Source organism: Panthera leo, chromosome A1 (assembly GCF_018350215.1).
Source record: "Panthera leo isolate Ple1 chromosome A1, P.leo_Ple1_pat1.1, whole genome shotgun sequence".
In the NCBI taxonomy this organism is placed as follows: Eukaryota; Metazoa; Chordata; class Mammalia; order Carnivora; family Felidae; genus Panthera; species Panthera leo.
Window position 1 is genome coordinate 17,292,206 of NC_056679.1, and position 20,648 is coordinate 17,312,853.

Consider the following 20,648-nt stretch of genomic DNA (forward strand, 5'->3'; position numbering starts at 1 on the left):
AGCCACATTTCTATTTTGCGGGTTTGCGTGTGTTGGGTTGTGATTTTTCAATCTTAATTAAAAAAAAAATGAACGTCGAGTGGTTAAGGCATATCTATGGATACCCTTATTTTCGGCGGACGGGCGAAGTCCGCAGTGTGGACCGCCCCAAGGGGCGGAAAAGGGTGGTCAGTGGGTCAGCCCGAGCCGCGTGACCTGGGGGCGTGGACCCCGAACGCACCAGGAAACCGCTACCCGAGATCCTGATTTTCTCTCACCCCGATCTGTGCTCTCCTCTGGGTTTTCAAAACCCGCACATCCAGGGAGAGGGAATTGGAGATAGGAGCTTCGGCCCCGAGGTTGGGCCGACGCCCTATGCGGCGACGAACGGCGTGGACCTGAGAGCGTTCGGTGGCCCCCAGCCGCCTGCGGACCCTTCCGTCTCGTCATGGCGAGATTATGGGTCGGCCTGGCAGGCGCTGGCTTCTTTGTTGCATTACTGGTTTTGCATTCGCGTTTTTGTGGCTCACCGGTGAGTTGAGCAGTGAAGACGTGTCTGTCGGGTGTGTGGACAGCACCGTTGAGAGGCGACGCCGCTGTTGTGGGGTGGAGGTGGCGGGCCTTGGCTCCCGCACTGGCTTGTCTCAAAACCCCCACCCGGGCCGAACTGCCGACGTCCTGCTTTGTCTCTTCGGGTTTAAAAGTTTGTATATGATGCATCGCCGTTTCCCTGTGTTCTTTCTTTCCCCAGACCCCACTACGTCTCCAGATAATTTGCAGGTTTGTATTGTGGCCCCCTTGGTCTTTCGACGTATAAACCCATTCCCCCATCATTTCTGTCCAGCAGCCTCAACACCTCTGTGTCAGGTGTCAAGGCATGCTTAAAAATAAACATTTATTTATTTATTTTTTTAACCTAGAGAGTGAACTGAATCTTAATCTTCTGGGTTTTTTGTTTTATTTTGTTTTGTTTTTTGTTTTGTTTTTGTTTTTTAGGTTTTAAGGAAATTTGCTTTTCAAGTTTCCTGGACAACCGAGGAAATTCTTTACCGGCTGGATGTGGGATGGCCTAATCGTCCAGAATACTTTACTGGAACGACATTTTGTGTTGCAATTGACTCCCTCAGCGGATTGGTTTACGTAGCCCAGGTTAGTAAAATTGGCATTAAAAAAAAAAAAAAAAATTATGAATACAAAGGAAACAGCTTCTTGATTTGCTGCACTAAGTAACCATGTATGTTTACGGTAATCGTGAAATTTGTTTTTTTTGGATTGGTTTTGAGTAAATATTTTGGTTTTGAATATAATAGTTAATACTGTTAGGTTTTGAAGATGGTTTTTAAGCATTATTAATTTCTCAATTAACCTTTAATTGTTGTTTCTCTCTACCAATATAAAGATTACTTTCTAAAAAATAATCTTATCTAAGCAGCTATTTTTATATACCTTCAGAGAGGGGATAACATCCCAAAGGTATTAGTGTTCACAGAGGATGGATATTTCCTACGATCCTGGAATTATACAGTTGACACACCTCATGGTATATTTGCAGCCAGTACACTACATGAACAGTCTGTCTGGATCACGGATGTAGGAAGTGGTATGTGTAGTAATATCTATTAAATTGTCTTGCTAGAAATCATATTTTTGCCCATGTTCTTGCTTGTATGCTTTAAAATCAAGAGTTGCTAAATCTAATTGTAATTTCTTTAATGACTTGTGAAATCACTTCTTTCTAAAAATCTTTATATTGTACTTCCGTAGAGTCGAGACATTTAACAAGAAGGCTACCGTTGTGATTCTTCCATTAACTTGTCAAGGGACTTTTCCTCTTTGTAGCACCAGTTGTGAGACTGTCCTTTCAGGGGTCCTTTTTTATAGTTTTTAAAACATCAGCTGCTCCTCCCAGGTTAAATGTAAACCTCTCGTGTGAAGCCACAGAACTAACAATCTCTGAGAGTTAGTAAAATCCCTGTCTCATTTTCCTTTACCAGTTCTCTTTCAAAAGAGATTGTGCTAAGAAACCAGAACTGCTTTGTTGCCCAAAATGCAAGATTTGCAGAAACTGCTGGTGTTAATGTTTCTGAAATCCTACCTACTGCAGCATGTCTGAAATTTTCCTTCCAAAAAACATTTTTAGTAGAGTATGTTGTAAATCAAGCACAGTTGAATTTATAGCTGTGAATGGTTTCATAGGTAACTGTTGCGTATTATTGTGGCTTAAGACAAGATAGTACCAGAGATGACTTGTGATTATAATTTCAGGATCTCAAGAATGAATGGGATCATAAAGACAGTATTTCTAGATAACCTGGAATTATGTCAGGATCTCAGGGATGAATGGGATCATAAAGACAGTGTTTCTAGTATTCTTTGGCCCAGTTACATTCATGGCTTGAAGGACATCCTGTTTCTTCACTTCTGGCTAGTTCAGATGCCATTTTGGAATTAATGAACTCTCAGTTTTTGTTAGAAGTGCTATTACCATTTGTTCTCAGAACCCAAGAGATTTCTGAGCTTCAGCTGATAATCCATTCATTTCAAAATGTAGTTTGGATTGTAAGATTTTGGTTAAAAAAAAATCTAGACTGCATCTGATTTCATTGTAATACTGTAATGAAATATGGCTCTTTTCCCTCTTTTTTTCAGAATTTACTGTTAAAAGCCTTTAGTTTTTCATTTATTCCATTCATGTGATCCTTTTTTATAAAATACTTCATTGATTCCCACCAATAAAAAGAACACACATGACCTCTTCATTCTTTCCATTATAGCTGGTTTTTTTCATGCACAAATCTGGAGACACTTTATATTCCTTCCCATTTTTTGAAGAAATACGTTCCTTTAATAAAAATATGGCTGTAAATGAGCCTATAAAAAAAAAACCCCACAAGAATGTTTTCCACTGGTATTCTGTGTCCTTTGCCAATTTTTTAGGAACTTTGAAGGTTGCATTCTGTAATAATATTATATTCTCTTATTGCTACAAACTAACTCAAGCTTTCAAATGAGGCATAATAATAAATATACTTTTTAAGTTAGACTTGTAATGCAAGTTTGATTCACTTTATTTCCAGTAAGCTCAGTGTATCCAATTTATCTTTTGAATGCCTAACAGTTAGTCTGGTCTTGGTATGCCTTCAAATTGATTTCTCTTAACTACTTTATGGTTTTTTCCTATTTGTTAATACTTTATATTTTTGCTTGTAAGGAATTTCCACTCAAGTCTTGATGTAAGTGAAAGGATATGATACTAACAATTTGGGAAGATTTATTCCCTTCTTAGGAAAAAAATGTTAATGGGTTGAATTTGAACTTGTTTCCACTAGGAGAAAGGGTAGTTTTAAAATCTGTATTATAGTGCACTTTTTGTTGACCTACTAAAATTTGAGCGCATATGATTGAAATAATGATTTTCAAATATAAGTTCCTTTTCCAGTTCCTTTTTGGTTTCTTTTTGCAAGGAATGCTCCTTCAAGGTTGTATTTATGATAAAAAAGAAAATGATCTACCTATAATTTAGCATCACAAGCTTCCTGTATAAGGAGCCAATTGTTTTGGTTTGATTTACTTGAATTTAGAAGTACCTGAGATTTTAATTCATAATAAGTTTGGTTGTAACTAATGAAGAAGCTCAATTAACTGTTTAATTCTAGTACATTTTTGCTCTCTGCTTACTTGAAAAACGTGAATGTTTGGACAGTGGCTGTATTTGTGAAGTGTGTGTGTTTATCTTTATAGGATCCTATGGTCATACTATTAAAAAATACAATTCCTTTGGTGATCTTGTTCAAGTGTTGGGTACCCCAGGCAAGAAAGGCACTGGTTTGACTCCCCTACAGTTTGATAACCCCGCAGAATTGTACGTAGCCGACACAGGAGATATTTACATCGTGGATGGAGACGGAGGATTGAATAACAGATTGATCAAATTGTCCCAAGGTACCTGGCTTAGCTTTGCATGGCATTGTAAGAATGTTATTCAATAAGTTGCATTGCTTTAGTTTGCTTGATACTTGGTAAATATCATAACTGTTGCAGGTTGTATATGAAGCTGTGTGTAAAGGGCTCTAGTGAGATGTGTGGGATGGCCAGTAATAAATGGTGCTGATGATAGGCTTGCTTAATTCTCAAAAGGTAGGCGTTTGCTTTGAACGACACTGGAAGCACTTTGGGGATTTATAGTGGGCTCAAGAAGTAAGTGCTTATCCTGTCCAGTTCAGAATAAGGAGATTGGGAACCTGACATCCCAGGGCTGAGGTATCCTTCAGTTTGATCAGCTAAAGTTTGTGTTTGTATTTTACTGTTGTTGTGTCCTCAGTAGTATTCTAGGTGCAGGTCTATTTCAGATAAAACCGTTAAGTGGTACTCTGCGGTACTGGTAAAGTAAAATGGGACTAGGAGGAGAAGCTTCTGTTGACTGGAGAAGTAGGGCAAGGGTTCCTAAAAGAAGTAGTTCTTGAACTACACTGATTTTGGTGGGAGGAGAAGGGAGATGGGAGGAATGTTCACAAGCTCCATCACACAAGGTCTACAGGTGGTAATTAGCAAGTTTTCCAGGAAAGGAGCTTAGGATGTAATTTTTGAATAGTAGAAAGTACGATTTGGGATGTTGAAGGCTCATCAAAGAATTTTGAAGCCATAATTTTGCCTTTGAAATGTCTGAGGTTTTTTAGTGGGAAAGCGATGTTATAGAAGCAGTGTTTACAATAGACACTGTACCGAGATATATTTGCAGTAAGCGCTGTTATTTGGACAGGATATAAACCCCTACATGGAAGCTGTGTAGTCAGCTTATCACCCAGTAACTGAGTTTGGTTGGTGATAGTTAAAGGGAGGTGACGTAGGGATAAAGCAAGACTCAAAAAATTCTATGAAAGAAACAACCAAACTCAGGAGACAGATTGAATGGCTGTGATAAAAAAAACTGCCACAGGGGCACCTGGGTCGCTCAGTCGGTTAAGCATCTGACTTCGGCTCAGGTCACGATCTCGAGGTTTATGAGTTTGAGCCCTTTTGGGGCTGCTGCTGTCAGCACAGAGCCCACTTTGGATCCTCTGCCCGCCTCTTCTCCGCCCCTCCCCCACTTGCGCTCGTGCACTCTCTCTTTCTCTCTCTCTCAAAACTATCTTTTTAAAAAAATTGCCACAAACTAAATGGCTTAAATGGAAATGTTTTCTCTCGTAGTTTTGGAATCCAGAAGTCTGAACCTAATGGGCAGGCCATGCTCCCTCTAATGGCACAAGAGGAGAATCCCTCTTTGCCTCTCCGGCTTCCCGTGGCTCCAGACATTCCTTGGCTTGGGGCAGCATATCTCCAGTCTCTGCCTCTGTCTTCAGATGGCTTTCTTTTGTGTGTGTGTCTGTGTCTCAAATCTCCCTCTCCTTTCTCTTACAAGGACACTAGTCATTGGATTTAGGGTCCACCCTAAATCTAGGATCATCTCTTCACAAGATCCCTAACTTCGTTACATCTCCAAGACTCTGTGTCCAATAAAGTCACATTTACAGATACAGGAGTACCTGTGACTCGGGCTTGGGCATATCTTTAGGGGTAGAGGTAATAGGGGTAGAGGTAATAAAGGAGACAGAATATAAAGACAATGTGAATTTTTAAGCTCAGAGGAATTGTAGTACCAAATAACCGATTAGTTAGGAAGGGGTATCAGTTTGAGGGAGATGTTGACATGAATCACAGCAGTGGTTTTGAGTGATAAAAGATTCAAGTGGAGATAGTCATTAAAGAAGTCGATTAATTGCTTGACACAGAGAAGGAATTTTTTTTTCTGGTAAAGCATAAGAATTAAACAAAGTGGTACACCAACAGAAAGCCAGTAAAGCATAATCAATTGGAGGTATAATTGAATAGTTTGTTTGCCACTTAAGACATAAAATATAACATGCAAATGTGTCAGGTATTCTATATGTTGCTCTGACCAACTAACTATGTTTACCACTGTCCAGATTTTATGATACTTTGGCTGCATGGAGAACGGGGGACAGGGCCTGCCAAGTTCAACATACCTCACAGCGTTACAGTTGATTCGTCTGGTCGGGTAAAAAATACACTCTCGTTGTATCTGGAACTGTGTATCTAAATGTGTGTGTGTGTGTGTGTGTGTGTGTGTGTGTGTGTGTGTGTGTGTGTTGGTGTATGGGCCTATATATATATATATATATATATATATATATACATATATATATATATATATATATATACATATATATATATATATATATATATATATATATATGTGGATCTTGGTGCACATGTGTGTTTCTGGACATATAAATTATGTATGAATGTTTGTGGTTGTGTGTATCTGGGTATGTCTGGGCAGTTCCTTTGGGGCTGGGTATACCCACGTACTCTTACAAATGTTTGGGTCCCATACTGGAGAGAGCTCCCCAAATATTTAAAAATGAACAAAATAGATTTTCTATGTCACTTAAAGGTAGAAGGAACAAATAAAGGAATAGAACAATAAGTAACCTGAAGAAGAAATGAGTCACCCTCCCACTAAGAAAACTACGATGTATTTGAATATATTTTTAACTTTAGAAATAAATTCATTCTAGAATATGTTGACCAAAAGGGAGAAGGGAGAGGTTAACCTCGGAAGCTTGAAAACAAGAGCCACCTTGGCAAGCTCTGTTCTCACTAGCTCCGGTGTGGGGAACAGAAAACTTTAACTGATGCATGTCAACCCATTTCTTTTTTCCCACCCGTCTCTTTTGCACACCGTTAAGCATACATACCGCTTCTTTGGGGTTACTTTCCCAAAACCAAACCCCCACCCAAAATGTTACCTTAGTTTTTCCTGTTTTCCTGTAGTGGCCTGTACTTCCCCCATTATAGTAACTGTCACACTATCGTATCAATTAACTGTCTCCCTTGACAGAGTGTAGGCTGTATGAGGGCACGTACTGAGTCTCTTTTGCTTTCTATCTCGGCGTCTGGCACATACTGGTCGTCTTATATGTAACTGAAATGACTAAAGGACTTACTACACACACAGTGGATGCATCAGACAATCTTGGCTTCATACCGTTAGAAATTTAATCCGTTTCCACTTCTGGCTCTGTGTTTAGCAAGCAACCTTCTGATTGTGATTTGGCTTCCTGTGCAGACAAAATGAGACTGTTTTAATCATAAAATCTTCGGGTAGTTCTCAGTGTAGATAGGAAGATAACTGAACATGTGAATTTTGTCTGTAAATGGGGAGTTAGAAAGTTGCAATTCTGGTTTTAAACACATTACCCTGCTGAGCCTGGCTAACTTCTCCCTTTGTGGGATAAGAACAAGATCAAGTTTCTGAGCAGGCAAGACTTAGACCCTGGTAAATTCTCCACAGTGATAAGTGCCCTTTTGAGAGGCCTTGGAGAACATTTGATGGACATCCTCTGGCATTACTGAATGATGAGAAATGAGAGTGTTCATTTCCGCACACTTGTGTTTTAACCACAGTCATGCTGTTCTGAACGTTTTACGTGATTGACTCAGTCATCATCCAAGCCTATGTGAAAAGTTCATTAGGTCCAGAGGTAAACTTGCCGGTGTTTATCTTAAACAAGATTTCTCAGATTGTGTTCAGTAGGAAAGATAATGGTAACAATCTAAAGTATTATTCAGTCTTACGACCTAAACTATATTTCTTCCTTGGTCACTCATCTAAGACAGTAATCCCAAAATCTTTAAGGAAATCCATCCTTACTAAAGAATCATGGATCAGGAAAAGGTCTTGAGAAATTGCCTTACATAGAGATCAACAACCTCTCTAAAGTGAAACAGTTTATTTGTGTCTTATTGTAGATGAATTTAGTGGCTACTGAAACTCAAGCATACTGACAAATACATAGTTAGGGTTACCTTGAAGAAACAGTCCCTGAATCCACAAACCCAAGATCCTGAAAGGAGAAGAAGGTAGAGGTCAGTGGGGCAGGCCCATACTTCCAGTCCATTCTTACCCCTCTCTAATCCTAGCTGCATGTCATAAAATGATTTCGCTGTATGTATGCTGTAGGTTGCATGTATCAGATACAGTACATGAGATGCCATTTAACATGAATCTACTCTCCTGTTTTATGACAGTAGTTTCCTTAGTAACTCATACCAGCCTATAGCAAAACGGAATTAAACCTGTTGTTAGCCTACTGTCATTCTTAAAAGTTACCGAAGTCTTCTGAGCTTCCTCTTCCAGTGGGTTGGCACTTTGGACATGCCTTGCTAAATAGCAGGTGGATGTTTAGTGATACTGCAGTAGGAATGAATACCCTAGCCTGGGCTCCTGAGGAACAAGGCTGTGTTTCTTTCTTTTTGTCTTCTAACCTAGCCCTGGAACTGGCAGGGTGGCAGTACTCAGCCGGAAGGTGAATGCCTGTGAGAGGAATGGATGAATTCTGTCCCTCCTCAGTGTTGCTCATGTTCCGCATCATGATGGAGGACTCTGGTTTTCTTGTTATTCGGGTGCTTGGTAGAGCGGGCAGAGTACTGTGTATGGGCTTGGAGTTGAGACAGGTGGCCTAAAGTGGCTCTCCCACGTATTGGAAGCTCACTTCAAGCAAGGGATTTAAACTTTCTGAACTTTAATTTCCTGTCTGAAGATAGGGCTTACCTTCTTTGAGGCCCTCTGAGAACCGCATGAGATGATGTATGGGAAACTAGTAGAAATGAACATCCATCCCGCCCCTCTCCCTTTTTGTTTTCTCATTATATGTGGATCTTTTCCAAAAAACATTTTTTTGCTTTCTCAGGTATGGATTGCTGACCGAGGAAATAAAAGAATTCAAGTATTTGATAAAGACACTGGGGAGTGGTTAGGAGCATGGACTAATTGTTTCACAGAAGAGGGACCTTCTTCAGTCAGGTAACGTTTTCCTTTTTTTTTTTTTGTTTTTTTAATGCTTTTTAAAATCTGATTTATGTTTGCTTCTCTGAAGAGCTAGCTGAAACGTTAAAATATTATTTTCAGAAGGTGGAAAAGGAACAGAAACAAGTTTGCAGAGAATATTTCAGATCCCAAGCAGAGGAAGAAAAGCAATTAAAGTCCCAGTGCACTGTGGGATCGGGGTGTCAGATAACATATGCCGGACCTCCTACAGCTTTCACCCTCAGGGTACATGTGGTGAATTTTTAAACGTAGAACGGAAATAGAAATCTGGAGTCTGTAGTGTCAGCCTAGCACCGACTCTCCTGTCCATTAGTTTCATTTTGTGTGGTTCTTGCGTATTACTTTTTGTTGTTGTTCAAGCTATTCTTTGGCTACATCTACCTTCACAAATCTTTATTCCCTCATAAACAGAATTAGACAAACTTAAATTCTCCTCGAAAGCAACCTTCAGCAAGTATAGGTGCCTATTGTTGTTAAGCGTTGTAGGGGAGAAAAATGTTGAAGTCAACATTTATATTGATTTTGCATATACATTTATTCTGTAAAATGTCTCTGTCCTTAGATTTACTCCCGACGGGAAGTACGTGATCGTAGCCCAGCTGAATCTCAGCAGGGTCTTACTGGTGGCCGCACCCCCAGTGGGAAGCATTGGCAACTGTTCCGTGATCAACACAATCCAACTAGCAGACCAGGTTTTACCTCATCTCTTAGATGTCAGCGGGAAGACTGGAGCAATCTATGTAGCAGAAATCGGAGCAAAGCAAGTGCAAAAATATGTCCCAGTGGAGGGCTATTTTCCTTCGTTCACACATTCGTAATGGTTCTTTTCCCGGAGATGTTTCAAGTGGAAGTTCAGATTCTCAAGTTCATTGTCATGTCCTTACAAATCACCTTCAGGCACCAGTATTTGTTTCTTTATTTTCCCGTGATCTAGTGATGAGAAGAATTTGTTCTTATATCCTTCAGAACCATATGTTTTGTTGCTGTTTTCCTGACTTAGTTTTACTTGTAAGTGCATAAGGCTATTTTAACGAAGGAAATGTAATTCTAAAAAATGGGATCTGAAAGAGGGACTAAGACCATAAGGTAGGTATTTGCCCAGGTAGACTAATCCTCCCTGGGAGGAAGAGGGAAAGGAATAAAAACGGGTTTTGCAGGATATATTGAACTTCACGTGAAGGACTACAAACCTCCAGTTTGTTCACCTTCTATAAAATGTACCTTTTGAGCGATTAAGTCAGATGGGCTCTTGATCAATGAGTACCCACAGGATGCTAGCTCCTAAAGATTCAGAGAGGAAGAATCAGGACTTAGCTGTGTGAGCCTGTTCAGTAGCATCTAGTCCAGTGGGACACAAGTGTGCAAACTGATACAAGCGTGTCAGCAGGCCTCAAGCGTGTCTTGTAGGAACATCACATCTGACTGAGAGAATCCTGGAGATTTTGCAGGGAAAGTCCATTCGAGCTCCCAACTTGAGAAACCAAAGAGGGGAAAACAAGGTGGTCTAAATGGACAAGTTGTAAAAAGTTACAGACTTGCTGAGAACCCTGATAGGCTTTCTTTTAAAAGGCCAGCTTGGCCTGGGTCCTTTAGCTGGAAGATACTTCGTCTCAACCTCTAAATGTAGGAATAAGACAGCAGGCATTTAAGCACTTTACTGAAAGGGATCTTTACAAGTACTAACTGGGATGTTTTTTAATTAAAGGTACGACTGAAAATAGGGCCCTTCGTTCCTTTTTTCCTCCTTCCCTCCCTCCCGACCCCCCTCCCTTCCTTATCTTCTTTTTTTAAAACATGAACTCAGTTCATTCCTAACATCTGTCTACCTCAAAGAAGTTTTAGAATTGTATATATGGGGATCTGTTAAGGTGAATAATTTCTTAGCTTTCTATTTCTACGTCTCTCTACCCTTTGGTCTGAATACCAGATGAAAGACCATCTTTTCGGTTCTAGTTTATTCTGGGTTCTGTTCAGACCTCGCCGTATGATGATGTCAACTCATTCGTCCCCTTCTTCTTGTATTCACCTCCCTCCTTATCCCGGACTTGCACTGTAAATCGTGTAGCATGTGAGAAATCTTGAGCTGACTTTCCTCATCACCCATTGTAGCTGCCGTCTGTTTTCCAGACCTCAAGGAATTCACACTATTTTGATGCTCGGATCATATCTTGACACAGTTAGAAAGTTAAATCTACCAACAGGAAACTGTCCTGTGTTCCAAGGCCTTTGATAAGTGTGTTTGTGCCACTGACCAAGCTGTATGATCTTCAGTGAGTCTTCTTAGTTTTTCTCCTTAGTAAAATGGGAGCATCATTTCCTTCCTCCTTCAGAAATGCTGCAAGGATCATATGTACGACAGATACAAATGTGCCCTTTGAAATCTAAGCTCCCAGGGCATTCGAGGAAGAAATTCTTAAACAGAGATCCTTCCAGCTGCTTAATTTACCTGATAGCAACTATCCAGTTTGCCTTAATTTTGCGTTGAGTGCTTTTTTCAAAACCTATCGTCGTGAACTTTATGCAGCTTAGCAAATATAGTAAATTTATTTGGATAGAAGGAAGTGATTTGAGAGTTTTGTTTTGTTTTGTTTTTAAGCCAGGACAAGAAGTGCAAATACCTCTTAGAAGGAATACAGGTTAGGTAAACTGATCTTGTCATTTTAAAAATGTTATAGTTAACTTTGTTTTATGCCAGTTTCTTATAAAACTTGTTGAAAGTATTGTTGCCATATATCTTGCTAAAAGTGTTTATTAGCATACTTGTAATCATAGTATTTCACTTTTTTTCCTTTGGGTTAATTGGTTAAATGATTGAGAAAATGTGTTGTATTTTGACTAAAAAATATGAATTAAACTTTTGGAAAGAAAAGGCAGTATTATCTGGCTCTCTAATGAATGTTTGATTTTATTGTTATAAAAGCAGTTTTAGAACTTCTTATTCTGTTAAAGAATTTCAGCAATCCTGATAGCACAAGTTGGCACTGAGAGAATATCCTTCATTCACGTGTAAAGTATAGGCTACATCTCCCGGAGGGGGAGATTACTTTTCTAAATTAGGGAACCAAAGACTGTATCTTCCCTAACCCCTATTAGAACATCGGGTCTCTATGATGGAATTATTTGTCCGCAGAGGCAGCCTGTGTGAAATCAAGAGGGTAAACTAAGAAGACCCATATAATTTGTGCTTCGGTCACTTACCAGGTCAAAAGACTGCTTCAAGCATTGCGGTCGTCAGGCTAAATAAAGGCAGTCAAGTCCCAACTTTTATCCTGCATTTGTTGATTTTGAACCCTGGATTTTAAAACAGGGTACATTGGATAGCCCACACTGCAACTGGAAACTGCCAGATTTTTGCTCCTTTGACTCACCAAAATAAGTCTGTTGGAATCAAGAAGAAAAAAAAAAGTACCCTAAATGTATGACTTTCTTTTACTCTTTAAAATTTCAGCGATAATCAAAGAAAAAAAACCTTTAAAAAAAGAGATTCATTTATTCAACAAAAACGTGAAAGCGCAGATGTGTGAAGGCTCTCAGGCAGGTGTCCTCTGCCCTCGCCCTTGTAGTTGGCCATCTACTGGACAGAAGTTTCCTTTCAGTTCACCCTGGGAGGTGCCTTCCTTGCACTGGTGGTGTCTTACGTTCTTGGTACAAGAGAGGGCGGTAGAGTCCTGCTTACAAGCATTTCTTGAAACCAGAAGTGGATTTTCATCTTTATACTTTGACTTTTTTAACAATTGAGGTAAACCATACTTTTTTTTCTTTAGCTTGTGTATCTTGAGGAAATTAGCTTGTAGGTGACCTCCTTTCCAAGGATTATTGGGATATTTACTGTTGAGACATTTCCATGTTTTAAAAAAAACCAAAACACTTTTTTTTTAATATTTTTTTAATTTTTAAGGTTTATTTATATTTGAAAGAGAGAGAGTGGGGGAGGGGCAGAGAGAGAGAGAGAGGGAGACACAGAATCGGAAGCAGGCTCCGGGCTCTGAGCTGTCAGCACAGAGCCCGACGCGGGGCTCGAACTCCCGAACCGCGAGGTCGTGACCTGAGCCGAGGTCGGACGTGCAACCGACCGAGCCACCCAGGTGCCCCAAAACACTTTCAATAAAAGCCAAACTAACAGCCAGAAGGGAATAACTTATTTTAAACTGTAACCTGAAGAGGAGTTTAGTGTAATAGAAAATACATTCATATTAGCAGAAAATTATTCCTTTTCTCCTTACTAGATTTTTTTGTTTTAAACAATTTTGCTTCATAGTTGCTGACTCTTTTACAAATATTATTTACAAAGAGGCCCAGTGATTTCTCCACCAGACACTTACCCATAGAATCCATGAGTTTATAGAGTAAGTTAGTCCTGTGAACATGTAGTGACATATAGATACTCCCTTGGTATGTAAGAACTGAGTGGAATTTAAGCAGCGAAAAATAGCGCTTTTTGAAACTTTTGTTTCTTCCGTGGTAAACAATGAAAGGATATTGTTATGATTTAATTCTGCCTTTATGTCAAAGTGGCCCATCTTGGGGGATCCTGTTTTCAGCGCCTATAATAGTCTGTGACCCTGGTAAACAGATTTGTGGTGTGGAGTTTCCCTTGGGATGCTACATGTAAGAATCCCACAAATAGACTCTAATCCAAAAGCAGTTGACCAAAATAATAACATGGTGTTTGGAAATAATTCTGAGACCTTCAAAGGGTGATCATAGAGCATAGGATTACTGAGCTGTCCTTCAGAATGAAGATAATAAATGGAAATAAGTATGGCCCATTGGTCCAGCTTAGTGAAAGAACATTCTAGCAAAGAGCTGTTCAGCAGTGGAACAGACTGTGTTCATATGGGAGGTGGTAAAGTTCAGTGATTCAGAACCCGAAATCTGGAGTTAAGTTGCCCTGGGTTCTGATCCAAGCTCTGCCACTTACTTGCTGCGTTGTTCTGACACTGCCTCATTCTTCTCCTTTGTGAAATGGAAATATTTGTATTTTCCTCATAGGGTCATTGTGAATAGAAATGAGATTGTGCGGGTAGAACATTAAACCTAGTCCCTGACACACAGTAAGCACTCCCCACTCCTTAAGAGACTCGTTGGAGGTATGTCAGCCAGAGACCGGCAGTCGTGCCATCTTTGGGCAGAAATTCTTACCCTGGGAAGATGAGAAGACCAGATGACCTTCCCTATGGTATGATTCTGTGTTTAGTCACACTATTGAAGACTAAAGATACCGTTGTAATACACTGAGTCATCTGTCATTTAGGAATGGCCACTTTTTAGTCATCTAGGAATATGGTGGTGAGCAAGGTAGACTCCTTTTCTGGAATACACATTCTACATTGGGAAACAGAACAGTTTGAGTGAAAAAGTGAGATTCTGATGAGACTTTGTGGTAAATACTAACACTTGGTTGGCTAAACACCCATTCTCAATTGTCTTCCTTCTACCACTTTGGAGACTGGAAGAGCTAGGTGCTTGCTTTCTCAGCCTAACCAGCATCTAGGGGTAGTCGCATGATGTTCTGGCCAGTGCAACATAAATGGAAGTCTACTGGGGGATTTCTGGAGAATCATTTGCTTTTGGATTTAAGAGAATAAACAGGTATGCTTAGCACCACCGCCTTCTCCCTCCTTCCCTGACGAACTTGAATGTAATGCCTTGAGTTGCAGCAGCCATCTTGGAACTATAAAGCAACAAATGACTTCTTAAGGAAGGCAGAAAGAAGGCTGGGTTTTTATCATTGGGGAACCACTGTATTGGCCTGGTAATTCCTTACTCTAGATTTTTATGTGAGATAATTAAATGTTTTAGTTAACTTAAGCCAGTGTTTTGGTTGGGTGTTTTCTTGCAGATAAAAAGCATTCCTAAGAAATTCAGTATTAAGTTAACCTATGTTCATTTGGATTGATATTTTTTTTATGGTTTTAAGATTCTATATCCAGGAAAATAGTCTGCTCTTATGTCTTATTTTATGTCCTTTAATAAGATGTTCTTGGTGGGGTTTTTTTTTTTTTAATTTAGATTCTGTGCATTTCTTCTGAGACACATTTAGGTTCCTGTGTCAAATTTATCCTGCACATTTATTAATTGTAGCTACTAGAGTAGGATTTTTTCCCCATTGCTAATTAGTTTTGGGTGGTATAGAGAAAGGGTATCAATTCTTTCTTATGTATGTCGTATCTGTTCACCTTAATAAACCCTTATTAATTTTAATTAGCTATTATAGATATTCAGACTTTGTAGGTATACCACTCTGAAAATAAAGATAACTATATGCCTTTCAAGATTTTTATTGCTTGTTTGATTTTTTAAAATTTTATTGCATTAGCTACATTGTTCAAAACAATGTTAAATGATAGTAGCGATATGATGTATCTTTGTCTTATTTCTGATTTTAATGGAAATATTGGTACTTTACCAAATATGATATTTGCTATTGAATGTTGGTAATTTTCATACTTAGTTTTTTAATCTCAGAATTTTATTAAGAATTATTGCTTAATTTTGGGTTGCCTGGGTGGCTCTGTTGGTTAAGCGTCCGACTTCGGCTCAGGTCATGATCTCACAGCTCATGGGTTCGAACCCCACATCGGGCTCTGTGCTGACAGCTCAGAGCCTGGAGCCTGCTTCAGATTCTGTGTCTCCCACTCTCTCTGCCCCTCCCCCCCCCTAAAAAATAAACATTAAAAAAATTTTTTTTAAATAGTTGTAAAGAATTATTGCTTAATTTTATAATGGCTTTTGGCATTGATGTGTACAATATATTGGCTAATGAAAGGTACAGATATTTTCTTATGGTTATTGTTAGAAAAACTTTAGTTGGTAATTGATTTCTTGCTTGAAACTTCTATTCTTCAAAGAAAGAGGGCAGTAGAGTGCCATCATATAGAATTTATCAATTATGGTCCACCCATCTCCAAAAAGAATTTGAACCTCTTTACGATAACATTTTAAAAATATGTTAAAATAGAGTAATGTCAAAAATTGCATAGAAAGGAGGAAAACACATTTATTCAAAACCTGGATTCATAGTTATGGCAATTAAGCATTAAGTTAATTCTGAGTTTTCTTGTAGCCAAAGAAGGAAATGTGGATATATAATTTTCATCTAATAAAAGGAAATAGATCCATTCTTTAAGGAAGCAAGAACTTTTTTCCCCATTTTTCCATTGCATGGACCTTTAAAGGTGAAATGAAACAATATTTATAAAATATATTTTTTATAATTTATATAAGTTATATAAACTATTTATAAAAATATTTATAAAACAAAAATTTAATATAACACGAAGAAACTTTTTTTTTAATGTAATGAAAAGTCACGGGAGGTGTGAGAAAGGGATAGGGTCTTTAAGGGCTCAATAAATATTAAGTATTCTTATTTGTCGTATACACCACGGATTGGACGCACAGTCTTTGTCAGGGCTTGATAGAATGATGGTGGTAATGTTCTGTATTTCTGCTGTCCAGCATGGTAGCCCCTAACACATGGGCTTTTGAGCACTTGAAATGTAGTTTGTGTGTCTGAGGAACTGAATTTTCTACCTTCTTTTTACTTAATTTAAATCGTTACATATGGCTATTGGCTACTGTATTGGACAAACACAGCAGGTGACTAGGTTTTCATAATAATGGCCAGCAGTTTGTTTCGACTCAGTTTCCTTGTTCGTTTGTATGATTTGCTTTCTCTGTAGTGTGGCCTTTTGGCAATGTTTCTAATAATTCCACGAAGATTAAAGATGAAAAATTATCATGCATCTTGAAATACTTCATTGTTGAAACTTTTGTTAAATAGTTTCCAAATGAAAGTGAAGTCATTCTGTTCAGAACTGAGGAAAATGGTTCTCAAAAAGCTTCTAAGTGTTTATGTGTGCTTGTACTTACTTATCAGCTCACTTCTGGGAACATATCTGTTTTTCTATCTTTTTTTTTCCCCCCTGAAAAGAAACTATTTTTCACATGCAACAGCTCAGGTTTCAATGCAAACTTGTCTCACATACATTTTTTTTTTTTAATGTTTCTTTATTCTTGAGAGACAGAGATAGAGGGCAAGCAGGGGAGCGGCAGAGAGAGAGGGAGACAGAATCTCAAGCAGGCTCCACACTGTCAGCAAGGAGCCCGACACGGGGCTCAAACCCACAAACTGTGAGATCATGACCTGAGCTGAAACCAAGAGTCAAGACGCTTAAACAACTGAGCCACCCAGGTCCCCCCATATAGATTTTTTAATGCATTCCATAGAGGTATTCACAGTAATTGTTGCAAATATCTTAAAAATCAGGTTAGAAGGCACTAAAATGCAATCACAGCTTCATTACTGGTAATATTGAATTATTGCATCTTTACTAACGATTGTATTAGTTTCCATCTTTATTTGTATGCTTTAATTTTTTTTAAACCTTCTTTTTATTTTTTGAGAGACAGAGAGAGACAGAGCATGAGCAGGGGAGGGGCAGAGAGAGAGGGAGACACCGAATCCGAAGCAGGCTCCAGGCTCTGAGCTATCAGCACAGAGCCCGACACGGGGCTCGAACTCACAAACTGTGAGATCACGACCTGAGCCGAAGTTGGACGTTCAACCAACTGAGCCACCCAGGCACCCCTGGAATATAAATTTTCATATAAGGCTGAGATTAATTTGTTCAGTGCCCAAGTGTCTGGAACGTAGTAGGTGTCATTCATTTAGTCCACACTTGACCAAGTGACCACCTACTTGATCACCTACTAGTTAATGATCTACTCAACTTTTATATTAATAGTTATTGGATCGTTAACTAGCTTAAGCTTCTCAGGTCAAATAATCTTTTAATCTATCTACTTGGATTTTATTTCAGTCTGCACTTGCCCTACTCTATTTTCTTGAGACCTATTTCCTTTCATATTTCCTTTCTGCTTGCCTTTATTCATTTGTCACTGTTTGACCATTCCTCCCCCTCCCCAATTCTGGATTTGTTTCCTTTTTCAGAATTCAGGGCCTCACTAGAATATCCATACTAATATTGTGACTTTGAGCATTGCTATCTCTATTGCTTATTTTTTTCTGTAGAGAGAGGACTCGTATGCCACCTCCTGCTTCTTCCTCATCAAATTAGGTACAAGAATCTATTGTCCTTCCCTAGGTATTGAAATACTGTTTTCAAAGAAATTTCGAAAACGTTCTGTATTCCATATTACATTTTACACAGACACCTCCAACCTGCTTTCCTATTGTTTCTCCCCGTAAATCCACTTTCGAACGTTACTTTCTCAACAACTGCTGTATTTTTTGTGTCCAGCTGGCATTCAGTGGCTTTGCAGATGTGACTGCATTAGGGATTTTGAGATGCAATTATCCTAGATTATCTGGGTGGGCCCTAATAGAATCACATGTTTCATCGTAAGAGGGAAGCAGAGGGAGATCTGCCATATAGAAGGGGAGTCAGTATGGCCACAAAGGCAGAGATTGGAGTGATGCCACCAAAGCCAAGGAATGCCAACGGCCACCAGAAACTGGAAGAGGCAAGGGAGAGATTCCTCCTCAGCACTTCCACAGTGGACGTGGCCCTGCCTGGGCTTTGATTCTGGCCTCGTGATACTGATTTGGGACTTTAGGTCTTCCACGTTGTGAAAGAATATAAGTTTCTGTGATTTTTAAGCCCCTAAGTTGGTGATACTTTGCTGCAGCAGCTGTAGGAAAGTAATACCGAGCTGATACCTGGAAAATATACCTAAAGATGTAAAAGTATAATATGAAATTGGATAATAGGTAGAAGCTGGAAAAAATTTGTAAGTATGATGTAAACAAGATTAGATTGCTTTAGATGGTTGGTAGAAAGATATTAAAGACGTAACTGGTGAGAGCTCGGAAGGAACTGAGCACAGTGTTGAAACCCTGTATTATCTTAGATAATACATGCATCGTAAACAGACTGTTAGTAAACATTTGAATTTAAAGGTGTTGCTAGTAAAGGTTCAGAAGGAAATGAGGAACATGTTTTTGGAAACTGGAGGAAAGGGGATATTTGTTATATGGTGGGAACACACAAGAATGGCTACAAATTATGAAACTATGGACTACCTTTACCTTGCTGGAAAAAGTAAGGCCAATCTAGAATTCTGTATCCAACAAATGTTTCTTTGAAATTTGAAGAAAAGGAAAGATATTTCAAACATTCAAGCTGGAATGTTCATTGCCATCAAATCTATACTACAAGAAATAGTAAATGGAGATCTTTAGTCTGAATGAAAGTAATACCATTTGAAAACTTGGATCTACACAAAGGAATAAGAAGGGCCTGAATTGGGGCGCCGGGGTGGCTCAGTCGGTTAAGCATCCAACTTCAGCTCAAGTCATGATTTCACGGTTCGTGGGTTCAAGCCCCACATCTGGCTCTGGGCTGACAGCTCAGAGCCTGGAGCCTGCTTCAGATTCCGTGTCTCCCTCTCTGTCTGCCCCTTCCCTGCTCACACTTCGTCTCTCTCTGCCTCTCAAAATTGAGTAAACAACAACAACAACAACAACAACAAAAAGAAGGGCTTGAATTGGAAAATCTATGGCTAAATATAAAGAACTTTTTTTCTTTTAGAAAAATTTTTTTATAGATAAGTGACTATCGGGGTGCCTAGGTGGCTCAGTCAGTTAAGCATCCGACTCTTGATTTCGGCCTAGGTCATGATCTCATGGTTCGGGAGAACCTGCCCCACGTTGGGCTCTGCACTGACAGCTTGGAGCTTGCTCGTGATTCTCTCCCTCTCTCTCTGCCCCTGCCTTGCTTGCATGCATGGGCTAGCTCTCTCTCTCTCTCTCTCTCTCTCAAAATAAAAATAAATAAATAAACATTAAAAAAAAGGTAACTGACCATTTGAAGCAGAACTAATGACTGATGAATTTATATAACATGTAGAAGTAAAAAAATGACAAAAATATCACAAAAGATGAGATGAGAAAATGAAAACATGCTGTTGTAAAAATATGAGAAATAATATAATATTTGAAGTAGATTCTGACAATGTAAAGAGGAGTATTGTAAATTCTAGTGCAACCAAAAATAAAACAAACACATATGGAATAGCCAATAGAAAAAGGTAAAACTATCTTCATTTTGGTGATTAAAATATCTGTATGTCATTTGGTGATTAAAATATCTCTCAAGATTCAGCAAACCATACACTTAAAATGGGTGGGTTTTACTGAAGGTAAATTAAGCCTCGATAGATTTGAGTAAAAAATGAAACTGAAGATTGGAGAATGGGAACAGAAACAAGAGAGAAGATGGGAAAACGGAGAATGAAAACAACAGAAAAGAGACTTCGGTGGAGGAATGGTGGCGGAGAGAATAGCTGTCGGATAACCTTGACCCACAAGCACATCTGGTGAGTGAAAGAACGTGATTAGGTGTAAGAGGAAGTAAAAAGAATGTGAACAGCAGTTGTACAGCAGATGCCAGGAAAACAAAATGAATGAATTCATTGTCAACTGAAACCAGAGAGCCAGAATATTGAATGTCAGGTATTGTCATTTCCTTTAGTTTCCTTAGCCATGGTTTGTAGCCTCGAGAAAGCACCGAGGAGGCATTACTAAGGGTTAGGAATTGCAGAGCACATATGGCTCGGAAGTACGTAGTGTTAGGAAAGCAAGGTAGATAAGACTGCTCGGTATTTAAAGGGTAGGAGCAGTAAACCTTGGTTAGGAAAGAACAGGTAGAGCATGTATGAAATATGGGAAAGGTGAGATGTCAGAATGGGACTAAGAAAAATATTTTCTATGATCCGTTGATACATGATGCAACCTGAGCTTTCCAAAGTTGTG

General features: G+C 39.1%; 2 protein-coding genes across 8 annotated transcripts in view; one reads left to right on the forward strand and one right to left on the reverse strand.

Moving 5' to 3' along the window:
• PROSER1 (proline and serine rich 1) overlaps positions 1 to 20,648 on the reverse strand; it is an 81,665-nt gene that overhangs the window by 27,916 nt on the left and 33,101 nt on the right. For 2 of the 4 annotated variants that reach the window (XM_042903856.1, XM_042903926.1), the window contains exons 3-5: positions 12,068 to 12,247; positions 7,849 to 7,886; positions 7,028 to 7,100 (exon numbers count right to left, since the gene is read on the reverse strand). The gene's annotated coding sequence lies outside the window, so the exon portion shown is untranslated. Of the gene's footprint in view, positions 1 to 7,027; positions 7,101 to 7,848; positions 7,887 to 12,067; positions 12,248 to 14,011; positions 14,327 to 20,648 lie in introns of those variants that run through there. The other 2 variants (XM_042904068.1, XM_042904004.1) reach the window with 2 other exon arrangements.
• On the forward strand, positions 109 to 11,742 carry NHLRC3 (NHL repeat containing 3). Of its 4 annotated transcripts, none has more exons than XR_006193462.1 (8): positions 109 to 759; positions 976 to 1,128; positions 1,432 to 1,579; positions 3,721 to 3,921; positions 5,943 to 6,034; positions 8,733 to 8,845; positions 8,951 to 9,094; positions 9,432 to 9,521. XR_006193462.1 is itself a non-coding variant. In XM_042904296.1 (8 exons), exons 1-8 carry the CDS (start codon positions 439 to 441, stop codon positions 9,685 to 9,687), a joined length of 1,065 nt encoding a protein of 354 aa, XP_042760230.1. In that variant the 5' UTR covers positions 130 to 438; the 3' UTR covers positions 9,688 to 11,742. The 4 variants fall into 4 exon arrangements, 3 of the variants coding, with proteins under 3 accessions (XP_042760115.1, XP_042760230.1, XP_042760310.1); XM_042904296.1 differs by lacking the exon at positions 8,951 to 9,094 and having other exon boundaries at positions 130 to 511; positions 731 to 759; positions 9,432 to 11,742; XM_042904181.1 differs by lacking the exon at positions 8,951 to 9,094 and having other exon boundaries at positions 122 to 759; positions 9,432 to 11,742.